The sequence below is a fragment of the Vombatus ursinus genome, unplaced genomic scaffold (assembly GCF_900497805.2).
Source record: "Vombatus ursinus unplaced genomic scaffold, bare-nosed wombat genome assembly UNPS02014794.1, whole genome shotgun sequence".
NCBI classification, from domain to species: domain Eukaryota; kingdom Metazoa; phylum Chordata; class Mammalia; order Diprotodontia; family Vombatidae; genus Vombatus; species Vombatus ursinus.
Window position 1 is genome coordinate 22602734 of NW_020954572.1, and position 24102 is coordinate 22626835.

Genomic DNA, 24102 nt, shown 5'->3' on the forward strand with positions numbered 1-24102 from the left:
CCTAGTTTAGTCCAGTGCCCTCAGTTTGCATGGCACGATGGAGAGAACATTGAATTTGAAATCAGAGGACCTGGGTTCAAATCACAACCTCAGTGTATCTTATCACTTGTGAAGTCTTTCTCATTTAACCTCTGTGACCCTCAGTTTAAAGCAGGGACTAGGTGACTAGCTGCCCTCTGAGGTAACTTCCAGCTCTAGATCTGTGATGCTGAGTGACAGGTGATGTTAGGCAAGGGCCAGGGCATCACGCTGCTCCTGGCTTTTCTCCTCCTATCCTCCACCCCTGCGCCATTTCCTCAGCCTTCCCTCCCTTTTATTTTCATGGTCCCCGGCAGCCACTTAGCCACACACCCTCCCCTTCCCCCGGCTCCCTGGCACGGAGTCGTCATCGTCCTTTTCTCTCTCCTTCGCTGGGGGAAGGCCCAGGTCGTGATCAGTGGTGACACTCCCAGCAAAGGGCGGAGACACAGTGTCCGGGGGGGAGGCCTAGGGTTAAACGCCCCCGGAAACCGGCCCAAGGGCCGGGCTTCGGTGCCCAGGGGGAGGGACCAGGGGAAGGCGAGCCTCTGGTCCTCCGCCTCCCAGACACGCGGACGTGAGGAGGAGCGATGTAGGGACCATTCTGAGAATAACGCCCACGAAGAGGCGGAGGCCCGAGCTCGACCCCCGCCCACCGCTCTGGGGCTACCGAAAGTGACAGCGGTCGGCTCGGCTAAGATGGCCGCCGCCTGCGAAACCGAGGCCGAGAAGGGAGGGCGGGAGCGAGGGAGGGAGGGTGAGGGGAGGAGCCCGCGCGCCTCGCCACGTGACCTAGCTCCGCTCGCTCGCTCCTCCCCGGGATCCCCGGGAGTTCGGCTGCTCGTGCAGCAGCAGGAGACCCGCTGCTGCGGCGCGTGGGGGCGGGAGGGCTGCCGGGGAGTGGGCACATCCTTCCCCTAGTGTCCTCCAAGCCTGGGGCTCTTAAGCCCTACGACAGGGGATGGAGTAAGTGCGCAGAGCAGGGTTGAGAACCTTCTGCTCGGGAGGGCACCAAGGTGGAGTGAAGTCCCCAGAAGAGGCGGAGCTGGGGGTGGGGGTTCCCCCGGTGACAGCTTTTTTTGGAGGGTAGTGGGGAAAAGAAGGGTCGTTGGCGGGGGAAGTTCGAGCTAGGGGATTCCGGCAGCACCGTGGGCAGGGCTGGGGTCTCAGTGGCCCCTTCGAGGCTCTGGATGCTTGGCCCCCAGTGAGATTTCAGGGATTTTCGCTCTCGGTTCAGCTTCCGAGTCCGCGGGTCTGAAAAAACAACAACCAAATGTTTTCTTTTTTCTGAAGGAAAGAGTGGAGAGCCCAGCCATTCAAATGGCGAGGCTCCCTCCCCTAGGTGGGATGCCTGTTTTGGGAGGAACTGAAGGAGCTGGGGGCGGGGGCGGAGTGTGCCCTCCTTGAATGCAAAATGCTGTCTTTTCAAGTTGGGGAGCCCTCTTTCGACCCACAAATATAAGTCGTGACCGTGACCGTGGTGACCACTGGGGAAGAGGGAGGGAGAGAGTCGTGCGTCGAGAGCAGCTTCTGACTGTGTCCCCACTGTCATGTGTGTGGGACCCAAGAGGGACCCGGGATGGGGAGTAGTAGCCTCTTTTAGCCCCTCCTGAGCGATTTGCAGACGTGAGGGGCCCAGTCACCTCTACAGGGCACAGAGATTCCGCCGCCAAGGCCCTCCCCGTCAGGCACAAGTTGTCATTCGTTCGTTCATTCGTTCACTCATTCATTAGTTCCTCTAAGCCCAGGCTCCAGGCACCCAGACCATCTTTAGCTGAGTGTGAAGCAGAGGCTTGGAGTTGGGAGACTGGAGCGTGGGGGTCGGGGAGAAAGAAAGAGGAAGGAGAAAGTATCACCATGGGGGACAATGAGAGCTGGATCCCCCAAGACGCCAGTGATCGAGGCTTCCCCCAAGCTTTAGGGCCATATAATGGGTCCAGCGCTGAGGCCGTCTGGACCAATCGAAGCTCCCTTGGGGTCAGTACCTTGGAAAGCGGAGAGGATAGTGAGGCTCAGACCTATCGGCATTTCACCACAACCGTGCAAATTGTCATCTTCATTGGCTCTTTATTAGGTAAGTGCGCGCAGTTGAGGTTGTAGGCTCTCTTATAATGTGTTTCCTTGAGGGCGCTGACTTGATGGGCAAGACCAATCTTAGGTGGTTGGGGCAATGTCCCTGTTTTCCACGCAGGGTTTTCCGATGCCTGGCAAAGTGAATCTAGTTGAAGGAATTTGATGTTTAATGAATCGCTGGAGCGTAACAGCAGTTAAGTTGCAGAGGAGACAGGTTCCTGGCCCGCAACTCCATAGCAGTGGAGATCTGAGCTCCTTTCCTATAGACGCCCTAGGTTAAATAAGTGTTACAAGTATCTCTCAAGACTGACATTGCTACAGTGTTCAGGGATAATTTATGATAAAAATGTTTAGGGTTGTACATAGAATTATAAGAATGGGGCCAGACTGTTGAACTTACTTATGTGTGCTGTTGTTTACAAATACCTGAACACAACTCTGATTTTATTCATGTTGTCTGGATTGAAAGTTACCACTGTTTGAAAGTGTGCTTGCATATTTGCCTCACATTTCTTAACTGTATGTCAAATTCTAGTAAAGAGACATACCCTATTAGTATTTTCTTGCTCACTTGATATTGTTCTTAACCCTGTCTGCTGATAATTAACCCTGTGAAGTTAGATTCAGATGTCACCTTGGTATATCATTCTTAAAATGCTGCAAAAGCAAATGAATAACCAAGCCACTTGTGAACTAGCTCCCCCCCCCACCCCCTTCCACCCCATCTCCCTTTATTTCTTATTGCCTGAAATGTAGAATAAAGAGAAGCATATTATCCCTCCCTCTTCTTCCATTAGTCTGACTGGTGCAGAAAAGAAAGATAAACTAATTTATTTTGATACTTCTAATAAGCTGCTAATAAAAGTTGGTTACTTGACTAATGTAATTTACAAACACTCTTGGTAACTATTCGAAAATACTAAATAGTGAAGTATTAATTTCTTTGAGGTTTGTTTGACATGTACTTCATCCTGGTAAATACATTGCTGTCCCTTTAAATGTAGATACTGCAATCTAGAATTCATAGGGACATAAAGATAAGAGATTTGTGTATATGATGGGCTGTGGAAATAGAGCACATATATGCTGAAGTTTCAAAGTAGCAAGTTTGTTGCTGGCATGTAGATATTTAATAAACCTACATTTCAGTGGTATCAGGATTAATTGAAATCAAATGGATTATATCTCAGATATTATGAATGTTTGGAATTCCCTCCAAATTTAAATACTTGACATATTCTCATTCTATTCTCTTAGTGTCTCAGTTTCAGAACAAAAAGTTTTGATTATAGGCACCCTTTCTATTTCTAGCTTAGTTTCCTATAAAGTAGCAAGTTAAATAAAGAGAAGCAAAAAGACAGGGAATGTTTTCATATTTGTGTGAAGTGTATGAACAAAATATATTCTAGGTTATTGTTCATCAAAGTAATTCTTGGATAACTGGATTATTTTTTAAGGTGCATTTAGCGTGGAATTTGGGTGTTAGAGAACAAGAATATGCGTCCATAATTAATATCTGAAGTTTCCCCAATAAGATAACCCTTTTCCTTTTTCTCCAAAGCACTAGTATTGTAATATGTTGATAAATTGGGTTGATAAAATAATTTGCGTAATAAAATAAAGTTTTATTTTTCATGTGTATTTTCAATTAAGGATTGATGGGAATGTTTTATGCTATAATTAGTAATGGTTATCTGTAGCTATTCAAGTAAACTCAAAGTTCTTACATCTTAAATATTTCTTGCAGTACTCATAGAACTGTCAGTAAAAATAAAATCTCTTAAGGCAGAGTGCAAGGAAATGCAGACAGATTTTGGAGAGATTGTGAAGAGATAAGAAGCAACTGCAGTCATTTTGTATGATAATAATGTTTCCTCATGACAGTTAAGATCAAAGTTCAAGTTCTTGACCTGCCCAAGATTTTTAAAAATAGATTTGATCGAGGATTAAGTTAATCTATTGACCAGTTAAATTTCTTTCTGATTATGAAAAAATATTCAGTATTTCCTAAGAACTGACATTTACTCTACCTGTATTTACCAATGCCATACCTTTCCCTAGTTAGACCCATTGCTTTCATTTTTCCTCATGTAAGCCTCTGCCTACTGTCTGCACTTATTGAAAGGAGATGCTGAATATATTTAACTTGCTAATTTCTTTAATTCTTGCCTTGATTTCTTATAAACCCCTAGAGATATTGGGATATAAGATGGAGAATGGCTTGTTGTAAACCTGTAAAACAACTCTGTACAGTGAATACTCTTGGACAGAGTTAACTGGGTAGCCCTGAAAGGGATCCAAGACTGAATGATAATGTTGCAGCATAGTTCTTTTGGATTACAGAGTATTTCTGATTCATAACTCTATATGAATTCAACAGAAAAGAATCCATCTTTGTATTGATTTTGGACATTTGATATTGCCACTTTGAAATGAAGAACTAAAGTCACAAATGCCTTGTGATGTAATTCACATAGTTGGGAATGAATTTGGAAGCTTGACTTTCAGTAACTATTTTACTGTAGTCCAGGCTTCTCTCACTTGCAGGTCTCCCAAAAGCTCCCCTAGGTTTCAAGGATATTTTGGGTCAGATTTATTTAAATCCACAGATCACAAGCCCCTACCCATGTTTCTTTTGCCACACCACCCACAGAACACATTGGTTCAAAGCAGAAGCTAAAATAAATGACAGAGTCATCACACCATTGGTAGGAGAGGAAATGAATACACATAGGGAAACATGTATGGTTAAGGAACACAAATAGAGAAGACACACAGAAGGAACACACATGGCTAAGATGACATGTGTGAGAGAAGACACGCATTGGGAACATGTGGCCAGGGAAAATGAGTAGTCAGGGCAACTCATTCTCTTAAGGCTATGGGACCTTTCTTTGTTCCCACTATTGCTGCTTTTTTCCCCTTGAAAAACTGATGCTGATGTCATCTGCTTGTCCAGTGATGCTATCAAGCTGCAAGTTGAGTTTTTTCTCACTGTTGCAACGCGCCTACTTTCTCCACTAGTCTGTCATTTATGCCTTCTCCTGGGTCTCCGCTGCTGACATCTGCTGGTTGTTCACTTATTTACAGCTTCTTAATAGCCTCCTCCCTCCCTAATCCTCTAGATGGGAGAGGTCTCTGGGCTAATAACCCATAATCCATCTTCCCACCCCACCCCTTACTACCCCCACCTCAGGCTATCTCATTTCTTTGTGATTCACATCTATATAACTAACCATCCAGCCAACCACGCCTTTGTCATTAAGTCTGTCCTTGAAACTGCTTTTCTTTTTTCTCATCTGTCACCCCTGAATTCAATCTGCTCTTTAATCTAAGGTGAGAAAATTCCTTTCTGTTACAATCACATTTTTGGATCTCTATAAATTCTGGGTGCTTCACCTAGCAAGACTGAAGGGGACTGGGTGGATGTAGAGACTCTTATTTTGCCTCTCCTAGTTCCTAGTACATTAAGTAATGAATAATACAGTCCACAATCAAGATAATTCAAGGATTAGCATTAGAAGGAGAGGGTAGTTGCATTTAACCATAGCTAGAAAATGTTTGGCTAATTTTTGCTTTCAGAAGAACAATTTTTGTTGGAATTAGAATCTGATACAGCACAAAGGACACAAAACATTTATGTGCTTTTCTGCTTCCCAAGAATATTTCAAGGAATAGTTTTTTCCCCCCTTTTCATTCTTTTCTTTTAATAAAACCAGGCTTGCCTCCTGTCTAATTCAAATAAGAGTCTGTCCCATTGCCCCTAAGGTCAATAAGGGAAAAATAGTTACTTCTTATTATCGTAGTTTTCTGCTGTAGTTATTGACAACTACTGTGATGCCTAATAATAGACCAAACCTAGAAATACCACTACTTTCCAAGCAGGGGAAACATAATAGTTGAAAATGAGTTAGAGAATCATAGTAGCCTCTATTTTCCCAATATTACTCGAATCATGCCTATTTTTGCATGTCCAGATTCCTAGCCTTAACTTTGTGACACTTTGGGAATATTAAGATATTCCAAATGTATTGCAGGAGTATCAAGTTAAAATGTAATTCAGTTAATTTTAATTAAAAATTAATCTACAGTAAATACTATGTTTATATTGTAAAAATCAAATAGTACTGTGGTTATCTTGGACTTACTACCTTAGGATTTGTTTTTCTTTTTTCCTCTCTTTATATTTTGGAAAGGGATTTGTGGAACAACAAGTTGGGACTCTGAGGACCTGTGTCCTCAATTGGCACTGTGACCTGGGACTTCTGTTCCTGTCCAGCCAACATATATCTTCCATTGATTTTCAACACTTTTGGGGAGTAAAGTGATTTGGAAGCCTGACATGAATGAGCCTCCTTATCTCTATTTTCTAAGGCAATAAATAGGATTATCTATATGCTACATGGTAAAAGACTAATTTAGAAATTGATTTATGTTATTCCTTATTTTCAAACTCTTTCCCTACCTTTCTCTATGAAAGCCTTGCCTTGACATTTTATTATAAATTGTAGATTTCACTTATTTGTGTGGAGGCTTGAAATTTTAAAAAGCTCGTGACTCTATGGGTCTAACTTGCTAATTTAAAAGATGAAGATGGTAAGGAAGAGAAAGGCTACTCACAGATCTTGGATACTGTTCAACCTAATGATATGTGAAAACAAAAAACAAACCTTTTTCTTCTAGTTCTAATCACACTATTTGTTTCTATCAGAGAAAAATAATCACTTCCATGACACTATTGCATACTTCTAAAAAAGACAGATGTACAACTTATTCAAATATAATAGACATGTCTATTTTGCAAAATGCCAAATGCCTGATAATGCCTGAGTTGTGTTAAGTCAGGAAGTGTGTCAGCATGGTGAAATGTGAGGAAATGATTGAATTTTCAGAAGACCTGGATTCATATTCTGGCTTTGTTACTTTATTACCTTGGGCAAGTTAGTTTAAGCTCTGTGGACCTCAGTTTCTTCATTTGTAAAATGAGGTAGTCTAAAGTCTCTTCCACATCTAAATCTGTGACCATATATCTAGAAAATGCTTTGAGCTCAGATGAATATTTATGAATAGTGTTACTATACTATGTTTAGAACTTAATAATAAGACAACAATAATAAATGCAACATTAATGACCATATTTCAGTTTTCAAGTATACTGGAAGTCTTTATGAATACATAGACTAAAAGGGTCGTGAATTGAAGCCAGTTCTGTGAAATTCGTTTACCGATCTAAAATGGATCAGATAATCCTCAAAGTAATTTACATTTCTTATCTCTATGATTTTGTTATGCTGTAGAATAAGAAAAGTAATAATAGCGAACATTTATTATTATAATGCATACTATGTGCCAGGCACTGTGCTAAGTGCTTCACAGTTATTATCTCCTTTCATCCTCACAACAACCCTGGTAGGCAGGTGCTATTATTATCATTTTACATATTTACATATGTAAATTTACATATTATTATTATTATCATTGTACAATTGAAGAAACAGGTTATGATTTGCCCATAGTGAGTGTCTGAGGCTAGATTTGAACTCAGGCCCTGTGCTCTGTCCACTGCATCACTTAACTGCCTCTAACTAGTAGGTATTAACCTGTGTAGCTGAACTCCTAGGAAATTGCTGAAATTGATTTCATGACTTTGAAACTAAATGACTATGTGACCAAATTTAATTACCATTTATTACGCACAAAAAAATCAATCCAGCCTCCATGTGGGATGAAAGACTGTCACAGTCTGTGCCACAGAAAGGTGGCGCAATGGATAGATCATGGAGCCTGGAGTGAGGAGGATCTGAGTACAAATCTAGCCTTGTACACTTACTACTTGTGTGACCCCTGGGCAAAATATTTTACCTCTGCTTGCTGTAGTTTCCTCAATTGTAAAATTGGGATAATAATAGCACCTATTTCCCGGAGTTGTTGTGAGGGTCAAATGAAATTACATTTGTAAAATGTGTCTGCCACGGAATAGGCACTATATAAATGTTGTTGTTATTATTAGCACTCTGCTTTAAACAATCCTTCCTTTCTTATCTTCAAATTCTTTAAACTTTTTAAAACCCTTCCTCTCTCTAATTCTTCCTGGAAATTGACTTTTTATGTGACATTTTTCATGTTTGTCCCTCAAAGATGAATTAATTTTCTTTCAAACACAGCACAGTACCTAACAAAAAATAGTATGATAACATGTCTTTCCAGTACTCTCTCAATCTCAAATGTGCTTTAAAAATGTAATCCAATAAAAACAAAAGGGGTGAATTCACCACCAAATGAAGAGCAAATTAAGACAAATTGTTAGGAGCTATTTTGCCCAATTATACACCAATAAATTTGACAGTCTAAATGAAATGGGTGAATATCTTTAAAAAATTACCCAGATTAACAGAAGAAGAAATAAAATACTTAAATAGCCCAATCTTAGAAAAAGAAATTGAACAAGTCATCAATGAACTTTCTAAGAAAAAAATCCCTAGAACCAGATGGATTCATAAGTGAATTCTATTACTATTATATAAATTGTTCTCCTGGTTCTGCTCCCTTCACTCTGAATCAGTTCATGGAAGTCTTCCCAGGTTTTTCTGAAATCATCCTCTTCATAATTTCTTACAGCAGTGAAGTATTCTATCACACACATATATCATTTCTTGTTCAACCATTTTCCATTGATAGGCTTCCCCTTAGTGTCCAATTCTTTGCTGGCACAAAAAGAACTGATATAAATATTTTTGTACATATAAGTCCTTTTCCCCTTTCTTTTATTTCTCTGGTATATAGACCTAGTAGCAGTATTGTTGAGTTAAAGGGTATGTGCAGTCTAACAGCTTTCTGGGAATAATTTCTGATCGCATTCTAGAATGACTGGATCATTTCACAGTTCTACCAATAATGCATTAATGCACCTATTTATCTTATCTTATTTGATCCTCACAACAGGCTGGTGAGCTATGTGTTATAATTTTCCGCATTTTACAGGTGAGGAAATTGAGAATCCTTGATAGATGCCACCACAAGAGATAATTTGCTATGTGAGAATATGAGAAAGTCACATAAATGTTTGAACCTCAATTTTTCTCATCTCAAAAAATTATAATCTTTGTACTATGTTACCTCTAAACCCATCTCATCCAATTGGTTCCAATGAGTACTTATTAAGAACCTCCTTCATGGGGCTGTGAAGGTTATTTGTAAATTTTTAAATTCTATACAAATGTGAGTTATTATTATTACAATAGTTACTTACCAATAGCCTGGTTTCTTTTAAAACTAGTCCATTAAAAAAATTCCTCGGGTCCACTGGGTAGATCTGCCAATTTTGCTCATGGTAGAAAGGTAGTTTGTACTTTGACTTGAATTCAGATTCATCATTTCACCTATTTTTGAGGGTATGCTATTCTCAAAGTTTGAGTTTTGTTATAAACAAAGTTGTATTTTCCTGAATGGCTGATATTACAAAATGATTTAAATTTTCCTGGTGAAATACTAGGGGAAAAAACAACCAACCAATAGAATGATTAAAGGAGGATCATTTGAACTGGAGCTTTTTGGAAGATTCAAAGCATATTTGAAAAAATATTTCAAACCATGAAACATCATTTTCAACATTTGAAATAAATATTATTTAATAATGTACTTCACATCCTCCAATAACTTCAATTTGGATGGCGTAGTATCATTATATATTGTTTGTAAAACAAAACAAAAGAAGGGTAGTGAGGCCATTCTGGTGCACTGTGGTAAGAATGGCACTTTTTGAGGCAAGACATTAGGGGTATTTTGAATCTAAATTAGAAACACTTAAATGTGTGTTTCCTAGCCTACTATACAATTTGGCTCTCACCCCCACTCCAACTATTTGGGTTATATACAGATTAGCCCATGAAATAGCATGAGATATTTTAGGCCAAATAATTCATCACTGTCTAATGTATGTGGCACTGTCCTAAGCATTCTGCTTCTTGGCAAAAGAAGGTATTCCACATATATGTGTGGATATACACACACATATTCATTGAGGGAACATTTGTCTTAACCCTGATTACAGAGCTGGGATGAGAGTTGAGAAGCAATACCATCATTGATGGAGCTACAGCTTGCATTGGGATGCCTGTGCTAATGCAAAGAATCTCCAAGCATCCAGGTGATGGTGGGTATTGTGATTCTAACTGCTGTTACATGCCTGTTCCAACTCCTCATCAAACCATCTGGGTGGCTGAATTAAGAGAGTTGAATAACAGCCACCAGGACATTTTGACTAAATTTTTGACAGCCAAGGAACATTTGTTTGTTTGTTTTTTTCCCCTAAAATTCTCTTCTCAGCAAAATAGGTTTAAAAAAAAAAAGGCAGTGCCACAAATAGCAGCCCCAGGTGCAAACCCTCGATGGATACAAGAGAGGCTGTAGAAAGGACTAATCATGTAATAGTCTTTACAGCTACAATTGCACAGATGGATGGCAGAACCATTAGTAGTGCCTCTTTTGTACATAAAGGCTAATTGTGCAACATACATTTGACATAATTTCAAATTGGGTCATTTCAAATAGATTTACTTCACTCTTTTTAAGGCTGGAAATTGACTCTCATGCTGGACACTTCAAACTCTGAGAGCAGCTATGTTGATTTACTTTTGTTGTTATATTGTCTGGAAACAACAGGGTGAACAGTATTAATTCACTTCTGAATGACTTGGATTAACACTTAGATTAGTATATATCCAGCTACAAACTGACTGTGCACATAAGTAGTGCACACAATAAACAGAATCCTAGAATTTTAAAGCTGAATCAAAAATCATCAAATCCAAACCCCTCATTTGACAGATGTGAAAGATACTTTTTAAACTTATGTAATCATTAGAACAAATCATTTGGGGAGAGATGGGATTGATAGGTCAACTAGGGAAGAGTATATATCTAGAATGAGTGTGTGGTGACTTATTTTTTTTTTCTTTAGCTGTGTGTTTACTTGAAAGATTCTGGTTAAGAAAATAAGTTTTATTATTAGAATTAAAGCATATATCTCTCTTTGTCTCCTTCACTTTTGTTAATCTTCAGTCAGAAAAACATAATCAGAAGAATAAACATTGCTTTTACATTTTTGCAGATTATTCTATTAGATAAATGTTGACATTAAATCAAATATTAAACCACTCAAAGCAAAAGCAAGCTCATTCAAGGTCAATGTAAACAATGAGCAGAATCTGGTGGAACTGCAATAACACAATGAACGAAGCACTGGTTACTAGTATTTGCATTTTTCTTCTGTAGCATGCTAGGTTTTGAATACTCTCTGCTACGTGTAGATGACCTTTCCTTCACTGATGATGCTGTAAGCCAAATTACTTTTTAGATAGTCAGTAGTACTTGTCATTTGGTTAGGTGTTTATTTGGGAACATGAAGTCTTTATTGTGGGTTTTTGAAAATACATAACTCTTAATTAAGACAATCAGAAAAAAATGAAGTGTGTTAGAATTAGTGAAGCTTTAAAATATTTTTAAAAGCTTGAGGTTATGTGAGTACCAGAGTAATTATACATGCTGTGTATATTTGTCTCCATAGCCATACTTTCATGATCAGCCAGTTCCTTCCTAAGGTCACTTACCTTGATAGTAGATTGTAGTTATAGATTTATATTTGTGTATAAATATATATTTTATATATTACAATATATATTTATACTTATATAGTAGATTTCTATTTATAGATCTCTTTAAGGTTTTTGAAGTGCTTTACACATACTATTTCATTTGATACTCATAACAACCCTGTATGGTAGGTGTTATCATTACCCCGTGTTACAGAAAAGGAAATTGAGACTAAGAGAGGTTTAGTGACTGGCTTTTGTTGTTATATTGGCTGGGAGTGATGGGATAAGCAGTATTAATTCACTTCCAAATGATTTGGATTAACACTTAGCTTAGCATAGATCTATCCACAAACAACTGCTGTGTATGTAGTAGATATGTAAAAAATATTCAGTACATGTCAGAAGTGGGACTTGAAATCGTATCTTAACTGACCTTGAAGACACACTACATGATGTTGCCTCAGAGTCAGATGCCTAGGAAAAGTTATCTCCACTCCCTACCTCCACTTTCTCACTTCCCAATCATTTTTCAAGCCCTTGCAGCCTGGCTTCTGACTCCACCCCTTGACTGAAACAGCTTTCTCTGATTTCTTAATTTTTTAACCAAATGGCCTTTTCTCAGTCCTCAATCTCCTTGATCTCTGCAGAGTTCAGTACTGTTACTCATACCCTCTTCCTGGATGCTGTCTTTCTGGTTTTCATGACATTGACCTCACTAACTAGTTCTTCTATCTGTTTGTTCTCAGACTCTTTGGCTGGAACATCAACCATAACTCACCCTCTATGCATGGGGTATATTCAGTATCACTGTCTTGGGTCTACTTAACTTTTTCTCTCTCCTCTCTCTTGGTTATCTTATCAGCTATCATGAATTCACTTGTAATCTCTATGCAGATGACTCCCAGTCTATATATTCAGCTTTCATCTTTCTCCTGAGCACTGGTGTTCCATCACCATCTGCTTGTTGGATAGTGCCCATAGGCATTTCAAACTCAATATGTACAAAACTGAGTTTATTATCTTTTTCCCAAACCCACATCTCCTGTCTTTCTGATATTTATTGAGAGTTGAGAGCACCCCTATCCCAAGAACGCAGGAATCATCCTTGCCTCTTCCTTCTTTCCCACTCTGCAACCACACCTCATATCCAATCAAATATCAGGTCTTTCTTAAATAATTTCTTTTTTTGGTGAGGCAATTGGAGCTAAGTGACTTGCCCAGGGTCACACAGCTAGTAAGTGTCAAGTGTCTGAGGTTGGATTTGAACTCAGGTCCTCCTGACTCTAGGGCCAGTGTTCTATCCACTGCACCACCTAGCTGCCTCAACAAAATTTTTTTAACATTCTTCTCCATTTAAATTGTTTTGTTCCAAATTCTCTCCTTCTTCCCTCCACTGAGAAGGCAAGCAATGTGATGTTAATTATACATGTGAAATCATGCAAAACATATTCCCATATTATACATATCACAAAAAAGCAAGAAAAATAAAGCAAGAAAATTATACTTCAATTTGCACTAAGTTTTTTAGTTCTCTCTCTGGAGGTGGATAACGGTTTGTTTGTTTGTTTTTTTAAATTGTGAGTCCTTTGGAACTGTCTTAGATCATTGTATTGATCACAGTAGCCAAATCTTTCACAGTTGATCATCATTACATGCTGTTACTGTGCACAATGATCTCCCAGTTCTTCTCACGTCCCTTTGCATCAGTTCTTATAGGTCTTGTTATGTTTTTTTTTTGTTTTATTTTTTTTTCTGAAACCAACCCCTTGTCATTTCTTTTAGCACAAGCTATAAGTTCCATCACATTCCATCACAAGCATATGCTACAATTTGTTCAGCTGTTCCCCTATTGATGAGGATCCCCTCAATTTCCAATTCTTTAGTACAAAAAGAGCAGTTAAAAATGTTTTTGTACATATAGGTTTTTTCCTTTTTCTTCGATTTCTTTGGGGTACCAACCTAGTAGTGGTATTGATGGGTCAAAGGATATAAACAGTTTTATAGCCCTTTGGGCATAGTTCCAAATTGTTCTGTAGAATAAGTAGACCAGTTTACAACAGTTTATTAGTGTACCCATTTTCCCTGATCCCTTCCAGCATTTGTCATTTCTGATAGCTATGAGGTGATACCTCAGAGTTGTTTTAATTTGCACTTCTCTAATCAATAGTGATTTAGAGGATTTTTTTTTTCATATGACTACAGATAGCTTTGATTTCTTCTTTTGAAAACTTCTTGTTCATATCCTTTGACCATTTATCAATTGTGGAATGGTTCTTATCTTTATAAATTTGACTCAGTTCCCTATATATTTGAGGGAAAAGGCCTTTATCAGAGATATTTGCACTTATTTTTTAAATATTATTTCACTGTTGGTGGTACCCTTTAGCAAAATGTAGTTTCCCTATCTCTTTTGATTAGATCTTTTTTTGCTTTTGCTTTGTCTGAGATCAAGATTGCTACTCCCACTTTTTTAACTTTAGCTAAAGCATAATACATTCTGCTCCAGCCATTTATTTTAACCCTGTGTGTGTTTCTGTTTCAAGTGTATCTTGTATAAACAATATGTTGTTGGCTTCTGGTTTCTAATCTGTTCTGTTATCCGTTTCTGTTTTATGGGTGAGCTCATCCTATTCACATTCATAGCTAACTGTGTATTTCCCTTTATCATGTTTTCTTCTGTTTATCCTTTTCTCTCTCTTTTTATCCTGTCCCTCCCCCAAATTTGTTTTGCTTACCACTGCCTTTTTTAATCCTCCCTCCCTTTTATCATTCCTCTCCCCATATCTCTTATCCTCTTCCCCTCCTATTTTCATATTGGGTAAGATAGATTTTTTAATACACAACTGAGTGTATATATAAATTCTTCCCTCTTTGAGCCAATTCTAATGAGAGGGAGGTTTTATAATGGCCTGCCACCACCTCCATTTCCCCCTACACTATTAAAGTTCTTCCTTTCGTGCCTCTTTTATGAGAAATAGTTTCCCCCATTCTACCTCTCCTTCCTTTCTCCCTTTCTCATCACTTCATTTTTTATTTTTCAGAGATCATCCCAACATAATTGATTCATACCCATGTCCTTTGTCTATGTAGATTCCTTCTAAGTGCCCTACCAATGATAAAGTTCTTAGGAGTTACAGAGTTACATGAATCATCTTCCCATAGGGGAATGTAAACAGTTGAACTTTATTGAGTCCCTTGCAATCACTCCTTCACATTTACCTTTTTATGCTTCTCTTAAGTCTTCTATTCATCTCTGGTCCAATTTTCTATTCAGGTGTGGTCTTTTTTTTTTTAATATCAGGAATGCTTAAAAATACCCTATTTCATTAAATATCTATTTAAATATCTATTTTTCCCCTGAAGGATTGTACTCAGTTTTGCTGGGTAGGTTATTCTTGGTTGTAATGCTAGCTCCTTTGCCTTCCAGAATATTATATTCCAAGTCCTCTGCTCTTCTAATGTGGAAGATGATAAATCTTGTGTGATCCTGATGGTGGCTCCACAATATTTAAATTGTGTGTGTGTGTGTGTGTGTGTGTGTGGGTGTGTTTTCTGGCTGCTTGAAGTATCTTTGACCTGGGAGCTCTGGAATTTGGCTTTAATATTCTTTGGAATTTTCATTTTGGAATCTCTTTCAGGAGGTGATTAGTAGATTCTTTCCATTTCTTTTTTACCCTCTGGATCTAAAATATCAGGGCAGTTTTCCTTTGTAATTTCTTGAAAAATGATGTTTAGACTCTTTTTTTTGATAATAGCTTTCAGTTAGTCCAACAATTCTTAAATTATCTCTTCTCAATTTGTTTTCCAGGTCAGTTGTTTTTCCAATGAGATATTTCACATTTTATTCTATTTTGTCATTCTCTTGACTTTGTTTTATTGTTTCTTGATGTCTCATGAAGTCATTAGCTTCCACTTGCCCAATTGTAATTTTTAAGGAATTATTTTCTTCAGTGAACTTTTGTACCTCTTTCTCCATTTTGCCAATTTTACTTTTTAAGGAGTTCTCTTCTTCAGTGACTTTTTGTGCTTCTTTTTCCATTAGGGCCAATTCTGTTTTTTAAGGTGTTGTTTTCTTTAGTATTTTTTTGTTTCTCTTTTACTAAGTTGTTCATTCTCTTTTCATAATTTTCTTACATCACTCTCATTTCTTTTCTCAATTTTTACTCTACTACTCTTACCTCTTTATTTAATTCTTCCAGGAATTCTTGTTGGGTTTGGGTCCAATTAGCATTTTCTTTGAGGCTTTGGTTGTAGGGTTTTTCACATTGTTGCCTTCTTCTGAGTTTATGTCTTAGTCTTCCTTGCTACTGTAGAAGCTTTATATAGTCAAGTTCTTTGCTGTTGTTGTTTGCTCATTTTCCAGCCTATTTCTTGACTTTGAACTTTATATTAAAGTTGAGCTCTACTCACCTGGGGGTGGGGCGGCACAGTGCCATGCCTTAGGCTTTTTTGTGCTGCTGTTTTCAGACCTAGTTCTGGGGGGTCTGCAAGTTTTTGGTACTTCCTAGGTGGTGTGATCCTGGGAGAGGTGAGGTCACTGCTCTCCTGGTCTGTGCTCAGGGCTTTACCCAGGAAGGGTCCCTGCTGTTCTGCAGCTGTAACTACTAGTGCTCCTCTTAGCCTTGGAACTGTGACCAGGCCTTTGTTCCCTTGTGACTGACCATAAGCATTCCTCTCCACCCTGGAATTGTGATCCAGAACTGCTTAAGAGCAGTAGAGTTGCCCATCAGCACCAGCTGCACCCAGTGCCAGCAAAGGGTCCCCTGTAATCTCTTTCTGACCAGTTGTCTGACCTCCCTCCTTACCTTCTTTGGGCTGAGAGCTCCTGAAGCTGCTGCCGTTTCCACTGTTTCAGCCACCTATAAGGCCTGTGGCTGGTGCTGCGCCTGTGCTACTTTCTCCATCCAAAAGCTATCTACTCCATTTAACAGTTGAGGAAAGTGCTCTGAGGCAGACAGAGGTAAAATAACTTACTTAAGGTTATGACATAAGTTTCCGAGAGTGGATTTGAACTCAGGTCTTCCTGACTCTAGAGGTGTTATTCTATCCACTGTACTACTATACTCCATTAAGGATACACATGGATTTTACTTTCCTATTTATCTGAATCATCTTGGGAAAAAAATCACTTAATGTCTCTGAGTTTCAGTATCCTTATCTGTAAAATGGGAAAAAAAATCATATTTGTAGTAACTACCTCACAGTGTTGTGTGGGTCTCAAAAGAGATAATGCATATAGAATGCTTTGTAAACATTAAAGTGCTATATTAATGTCATTTTTGTTATTATTTTGTTGTTGTTCAGTTGTTTCAGTTGTGTCTGTCTGACTCTTTGTAACCCAGTTTGGGGATTTCTCAGCAAAGATACTGGAGCATTTTGCTATTTCTTTCCTCAGTTCATTTTACAAATGAGAAAAATGAGGCAAATAGGGTTAAGTGACTTCCCAGGGTCATGTAGCTAATAAGTGTCTGAGGCCACATTTGAACTCAGGAAGGTGAGTCTTCCTGACCCCAGGCCAGACACTCTGTCCACTGCACCACCTAGTTGCATATTATTGTTGTTGTTGTTGTTATTATTAATCTGTTAAATGAAGGCATTTGATTGAAGGATCCTTCCAGATCTATTATTCTGTGATTTTGAAGTCAGGCAGATAGGAGATTGATAATCTTCTTAGTTTTCTGAAAGCACAGAGAGCAGAAGAGGAGAAGGGAAAAGGGAATTAAATCGGCAAAAAGCTTCTCTCTTCTCACACCTTTTGAGCAGAGGGCTGTCTCATGGGGTAGTGGGGCAGCTGAGGAAAACATGGGATAGTAGAAGAAAAAAGGAAAGGCATCATATGTCTGGAAAGTGTTCAGACTCTTAGGTTTCTTCCACCTTTGGGATTCCATCTGCTGTCCTTGTAGACTAAGGGGAAGTTACTCAACCCCTTTCGGATTTTAGGAGCTCTGGACATCCATTTGGGTGCTCATTTACACCTTTCTATTACTACCCATTTGTGTCTACTCCTTCTTTGCAGTTTCTTAGGGCAAAGCATAATTTCTGAAGCTGGTAGAAGTCACTCTAAGTGTGAATCTCATTTCCAGGAACTCAGAGTACAAGCAAGACTCACGCAGAGAGAAAATAATCAAATTTCACTTTCCAGATCATTCCATTGATTCATGACAAAAGCCACTTTTATATTTGATTTTGTGTCCTGCTTTCCAAGGCCTCTCTGAATCTGTAGGAAGCTCTAAGGTAAGGATCCATTTTTGCCTCATGAAAGTTAGTGCTAAGGACAAAGGCTTTAACTGTCTCTCTGTAAGATGTTGTAATCATTATTATAACTCAGGTTAGGTGACACTTTTCTTTGACGAGATCAAAATCATTGTGCTCGTTAGTAGTAAATCAATGAAGATTTGCTGGCAAGGTGTCAGACTGGAGAATTAAGGGTGAGGTGTTCACTTTGCTTCTCTTCCTTGTTTTAGATGCAAAAGGGAAAAAACTAAGAAGGCTTAGCATATTTTTTTAATGTGATATGAACAGCCCTTCCTTACATTTGCCTTTTAACATCCCTAGTTTTCTTCAAGATTCAGCTTATCACTTTCTACATGAAGTATTTCCCAATTTCTCCCTCCCACTTCCACCTTTGCAACCAGGGCTTAGAAAGTTTCCGAGGGCACCAAGAGGTTATATGATTTGTCTAAGCTCCTGCAGTCAGTATGTGCCAGAGGTAGCACTTGAACCCAGGTGTTTCTAGCCTAGAGGCTCTCTTCCCACCAGCTGCCTTTCCAGTACCCAGCAGGTGCTTAATAAATACTTCTTGATTGGTTGCTTGATGACTAGTGGAAATCACACTCACATCCTTACAGCAATTTTGAGAAGTCATTAATGAGGTAGAAATGGTGTCAATGAAAGGAAAAATAATGTCTACTTGCAAGCCAAAGATAGTCATAGAATGGTTAGAATGGTTTTTAAGGGGCACAGCCATAACTCTTTCCTTCTTGTAAGTGGGGTTTTGAGGGAGATGCAAAAGAGAAAAGCATAATTTGAGCCACAGCATTAATGTGATATTGGCATTAATTTGGTAAGTATCTCAATTTATATAAGGAAAAGATGAGATGTTTTTTCTTTTTTTTTTTAAAGTGAATTTGATATTATGGAGATTGTGCAATTAGCATTGCTGGGGAATAGGAATCTTACCATAGTCTTGGTTGATTCACCCCATCCTTCTGTTCTCTTTAGTCATAGAGTTTTAGAGCTAGAAGAGATTTTCAAGGTAATTCATTTCAACCTTCTCATCTTATAGATGGGGAAACTGAGGCCCAGAGAGAGGAAATGACTTGCCCAAAGTCACACAGCTAGTTAGTGACAGAAGTGGGATTAGAACCTAGTTATTCTTACTTCTAGTCCAATTTTTTTCCCACTGCAGCACAGTTATTCCTCCTCCTCTTGCTACAACAGGCCCGTCCTTATCATCTCCTTTGTTATATAATTTCATTGATGGCCTTTATTTTTATGCCACAGTCTGGATATTGTCTCCCCTCTTCCCATCATCCCTTTTTATAACCAAAACAAAGCCCAAACAGTTAAGCGGATAATGGGAGTGAGAGGGGAAAGTGATGTGGACAGAGGTAAGATGGGGAGAAAGACCAACCTTTTCTCACAGCTTACTGGAAGTTTTGAGTTATAGGGTGATGCCTGAAGAATTGAAGGGAGAAGAAGCTGAGCTGGAATCTGTCTCTTTAATCAATGTAGAAACTCATTTCTCTGCCACTGAAATAGGGTAGGGGAAGACCAAGGGACCACCTAAAGTCTGTCATGTCAGACCAAGCTCTCTCAGTACTGGGTTGCCACATGAGCCAAAGCAGGGCTTTGTTCTCATTTAGTTCAAAAAAATCAAGAATGAATAGCAGTTCTGAGCATGTGCTATGGGATGGCCCCATAGGTCAATTTAACTTTGTTATACTCATCTTTGTTTCTTGCAACACAATCATATTCTGTTACATACACATACCGGAGTTTGTTCAGCCATCCTCCAATTAATGCCTACCCATTTTGTAGGGGTGTCAGGGAAGACTAGTACTTCTGGTATGAGGCTGCTGAGCCCTTTTCAGGGCTGCTTTCCACCTTTGGTGTCCATCTGTTATCCAACTTTCACCTGGCTCCAAGAAGCTGTAGCATGTGCAGTGGCCATACCCCAGTAAACTGTTTTGGTGGACAGGCTAAACCTGGTTGAAGGTAACCTAAGAGCCTCAAACCCATCGGTGAGTTGGGGGAGTTGTCTACGCCAAGCATGTGAAGACTGTGTCCATGCTTATGGACAACATGGAACTCAGCTGGCATCACATCCAAATAGCCCTGAGTAAAACAAGACTGGCAAATGCAGGCCAGCTTAGCAAAGTTAGAGCAGGCTACACGTTTTTCTGGAGAGGCTGCAGTGATGAGGAGCATGGTGAAGTTGGCATAGGTTTTGCAATCAAACCTAATCTAGGCAACAAGCTTGTATGCCTCCCAAAAGAAATAAATGACAGGTTCATGACAATGTGGTTGGTTGCCAGTTGCAGGAGAGTGCCATGCCACCATCATCAGTATGTATGTTCTCACCATGATGAACCCTGAGGAGGTCAAAGAAAAATATTATGAAGACCTGGAGAACCTCATCATCAATGTGCCAAAAGAGAACAAGCTTGTAATTCTGGGTGATTTTAACACCAGAGGAGGCACAGGCTATTAGACATGACAGGGAGGCCTTGAGAGGAATGGAATCAGAAACAGCAACAGTAACAGTCATATACTGCTGAAAACTTGTGCGTTTCATGACCTTCTCATTACAGACACTGACTTCCATTTACCTAAACACAATAAAACTTCATGGATTCACCCTCACAGCAAACATTGGCATTTAATAGACTATGTCATTGTAAGGAGAAGAGACAGACAGGATGTGAGAGTGACAAAGGTGATGTGTGGTGTAGAATACTAGACTGAGCATAGACTTATCCTCTGCCAGCTAAACATTCACATTCAATGAAAGCAGAAGCCCCAAGGCAAAGCTATGCCAGAAGACTTAATGTTAACAGATTAGAGCACTTCTCCATGAGTGAACAGTTTGTTGTTTATTTAGAAGGAAAACTGAACCAACACAAGTTTGGAGACTGGAGTAGAAAAGGAAAGCGCAGGTTTTAGAGATGCGGTGCACGGCACCACATTTATTCATCTGGGCTAGAACACTTGTAGACATCAAAATTGGTTTGATAAAAATGATGGGGAAATTCAGAAGCTGCTAAACAAAAACCAAGAACTCCACAGGGTTTATCAGCAGAATAATTCATCCATTTCTAAGAAGGCAGCATTTAACTTCGTCAAAAGTAAAGTGCAAGTGAAGCTTAGAGAGATGCAGGATTCTTGGCTTAGTAAGAAGGCAGATGAAATTCAGTTTTATGATAATAGTAACAATCCAAAGTATTTTTATGATGCCGTGAAGGGTATTTATGGGCCAAAGACCTATGATGCATTGCAGCTATTCAGTACTGATGAAGCCACACTGATTATCAGTGACAGGGACATGATCCTGAAGAGATGGACTGAACACTTCCATAGCATTCTCACCAGACCATCACCAACCAATGCTGAAGGCATTAACCATTTATCTCAGTTGAAGTTAGTCTCTCTCTAGCCAAACTTCCAAATGAAGAAGAGGTTTTGAATGCCATTCAGTTCCTCTCACGTGGCAAAGTGCCTGGTGCTGATCCTATTGCAGCTGAGATTTACAAGGGAGAGGGTCCACTGCTTATACAAAAGCTGCCTGAAATCTACCAGGTTATATGGCAAGAGGAGGTTAACCCCTAGGAGTTTAAGGATGCCTCCACTGTCCATCTCCATAAAGGAAAGGGAAATAAGTTGTCCTGTGACAGTTACAGGGAGATCTCCCTCTTAGTCATTGCCAGCAAGATTTTTGCCAGAGTCCTCCTTAATAGGCTGATCCTTCACCTGGAAGATGGTCATCTACCTGACAGCCAGTGTGGCTTCAGAAAGGGCTGAATAATGGTTGATATGGTGTTTGCTCTCTGACAACTCTAAGAGAAATGACAGGAGCAACACAGAGGTCTGTATGAAGAGGTCTAGAGGTTTTGGGGTGCTGGGACCCCCCCAGATTGCGACGTGGGCTTGCCTGAAAGAATTCAACCCAAATCTTCTTCCAGCCAGAGAAAAAGTTTATTAAAGATAAATCACATATAGGCCAGGTGACATCCATGAGGAGGAGCAGGCATGAGAGTCTCAGCCTCTGGGCGTGAGAGGTTCTCAGCGTCTGAATGGGGGAGGCCAGGTGGATCTTAAGCCAGGTGGCACCCAAGGATGAGCAGGCATGAGAAAACCTCAGCCTCTGGGCTTGAGAGTTTCTCAGCATCAGAATGGGGGGTAAAGTGGATAGGCCATGTGACGCCTGTGAGGACGAGCGGGTATGAGAGTCTCAGCCTCTAGACGTGAGAACAGCTCAGCATCTGAATGGGGGCAAAGGTGGATCTTAGGTACAGAAAGACTGTGGGAGGGATCCAGGAGTGGCCAAGTAGTTTGGAGTGACTGGAGGAGGGGTCCAAGGAGATCTGGATGGGAGTGGCCAGTAAGCTGGGGTGAACAGAACTCCTGGGTCCTGGACCTCCTGGCGCCTAGCTAGGATTAAGGGTGAGAAATGGTCAGGGGTCATAGGAAGGCAAAACAATGGAAGGGAGGTTGGCTGTAGCCACAATGAGAGGCCAGTTGAAGGGGGGGGAGGTGATTGGAAAAAAAGGGTTCAGGTGAGAATTTCCATTTGGAAGGTCTGAGAGATTTGAGTAAACAATGAGAATAGATAATGAAGGGAACTGGAAGGGGGAAGTTTGCTTTCAAATGGATCTGGGACTTGTAGACAAACTTCTTCAGAGGTGCGTTCAAAGAGAGATAAAGTGAGTCTACAAGGAATCTAAAGTTTAAGGTTTTTCTGGGAATTGTGGACAAACCAGAGCCAGATTCTTTTTGGGGCCAGGAAGGAAAATGTATCTGCATAAGATCAAAAGGGTGAGGCTGAGACTTTGGAAGGGAGGTAAGGGGAATCTCACAAAAGGGCTTAATAATAAAACTATTAGTGGCAAAGGTCTCGGCTTCTGAAACTGAATGAAACCCTTCATGTACACAATGTTCCTCAATCTGACCAAGCTTTTTGATACTGAGAGGGAAACATATTGGTCTTTGGTGGGTAGTTTATTTATCCTTAACAAAAAAAAGGAGTCTTTGGTCAAACAGTGGTAAAACTGAGGCAATCAGGATTAAGTGATTTGGCCAGGGTTACACAGCTAGTAAGTGTGTGAGGCTAGATTTGAACTCGATCCTCCTGACTCCAGGGCTGGTGCTGTATCCACTGCACCACCTGGCTGCACCTCCTCCTCCCCCCCCCCTTTTTTTTGAGGCAATTTTTTTAAAGAGACCAGATCTTTAATGATACATTTCCATAAAATATCTCATGTTGGCAAAGAAGAAAAAGAATCAAAGATAGAGTCAAGTCCTAGAGAGGGAAACAGATATTGGTCTATGATGGGTAGTTTGTTTATTTATCCATAACAAAAAGAGTCTTTGGTTGAGCAGTGGTGAAACTCAGAGTACTAAAGTAATAATGGTACTTACATCCTTGGCCAAATCTCTTAGCATATTAATGCAACAGCCTTTGTTTTTATGAACTTTTCTTTCTAGATAGTTAATACCATTTGACAAGCTTAAGATTCACTTCAGTTCAATTCAATTCAACAAGCATTTATTAAGCACTTACAGGTCTTCTTTACCGTAGTTTATTTTCCTACCATAAATGTAGGCTGTTGGAAAACCTGACAAAATTTCCTAGCAGGGAAGAGGTTTGTTTTGTAGAAGAGAACCTTTGGGAGTTAAGACAAACATTCAGTACTGTTGTGTGTTCCTCATCTTGTATTCAATTTTCTGCTACCACAAAAGGCATTGGTGTGAATATGTTGTTCTATATGCAATTTTTCTCTCTGTTTTTGAACTCCTTGGATTATATGCTGGTCCTCTATTTTCCAGAGGTTTGTTAGCCAGTATTATTTATACTGTTCTAACAGTCCTTTATCCAAAATATACATACATACATGTTTACAGGACTATAGATAGGATAGAATAGGATAGAGAACAGATCTGTGATTTTATGGATATAGGGGGCTCCTGGTAAGGAACTTCCTCTACTAATGCATATACCAATGCAATACCTGCTTGTTTTTAGAGAGTTGCCTAGAGCAATGAGGTACTTGCCCAGGTGTCTGACATAGCCAGTATCTATTAGAGGTAGGACTCAAACCCAGATCTTTTAGACTTGGAGCCCAGCTCTCTCTATTTACTATGCCATATTGCCTCTCATGCAGCAAAGTAATACATGGTGAAAAGCAAATGTCTTTATAAT

General features: G+C 39.6%; 1 protein-coding gene across 1 annotated transcript in view; it reads left to right on the forward strand.

Annotated features, from left to right (window-relative positions):
- The first annotated feature begins 1875 nt into the window (after positions 1–1875).
- The window catches only part of GPR176 (G protein-coupled receptor 176), a 115275-nt gene continuing 93048 nt past the window's right edge, over positions 1876–24102 (forward strand). The window contains exon 1 of the mRNA XM_027870168.1: positions 1876–2092. Within this exon, the coding sequence (XP_027725969.1) occupies positions 1876–2092 (217 nt within the window). The remainder of the gene's footprint in view (positions 2093–24102) is intronic.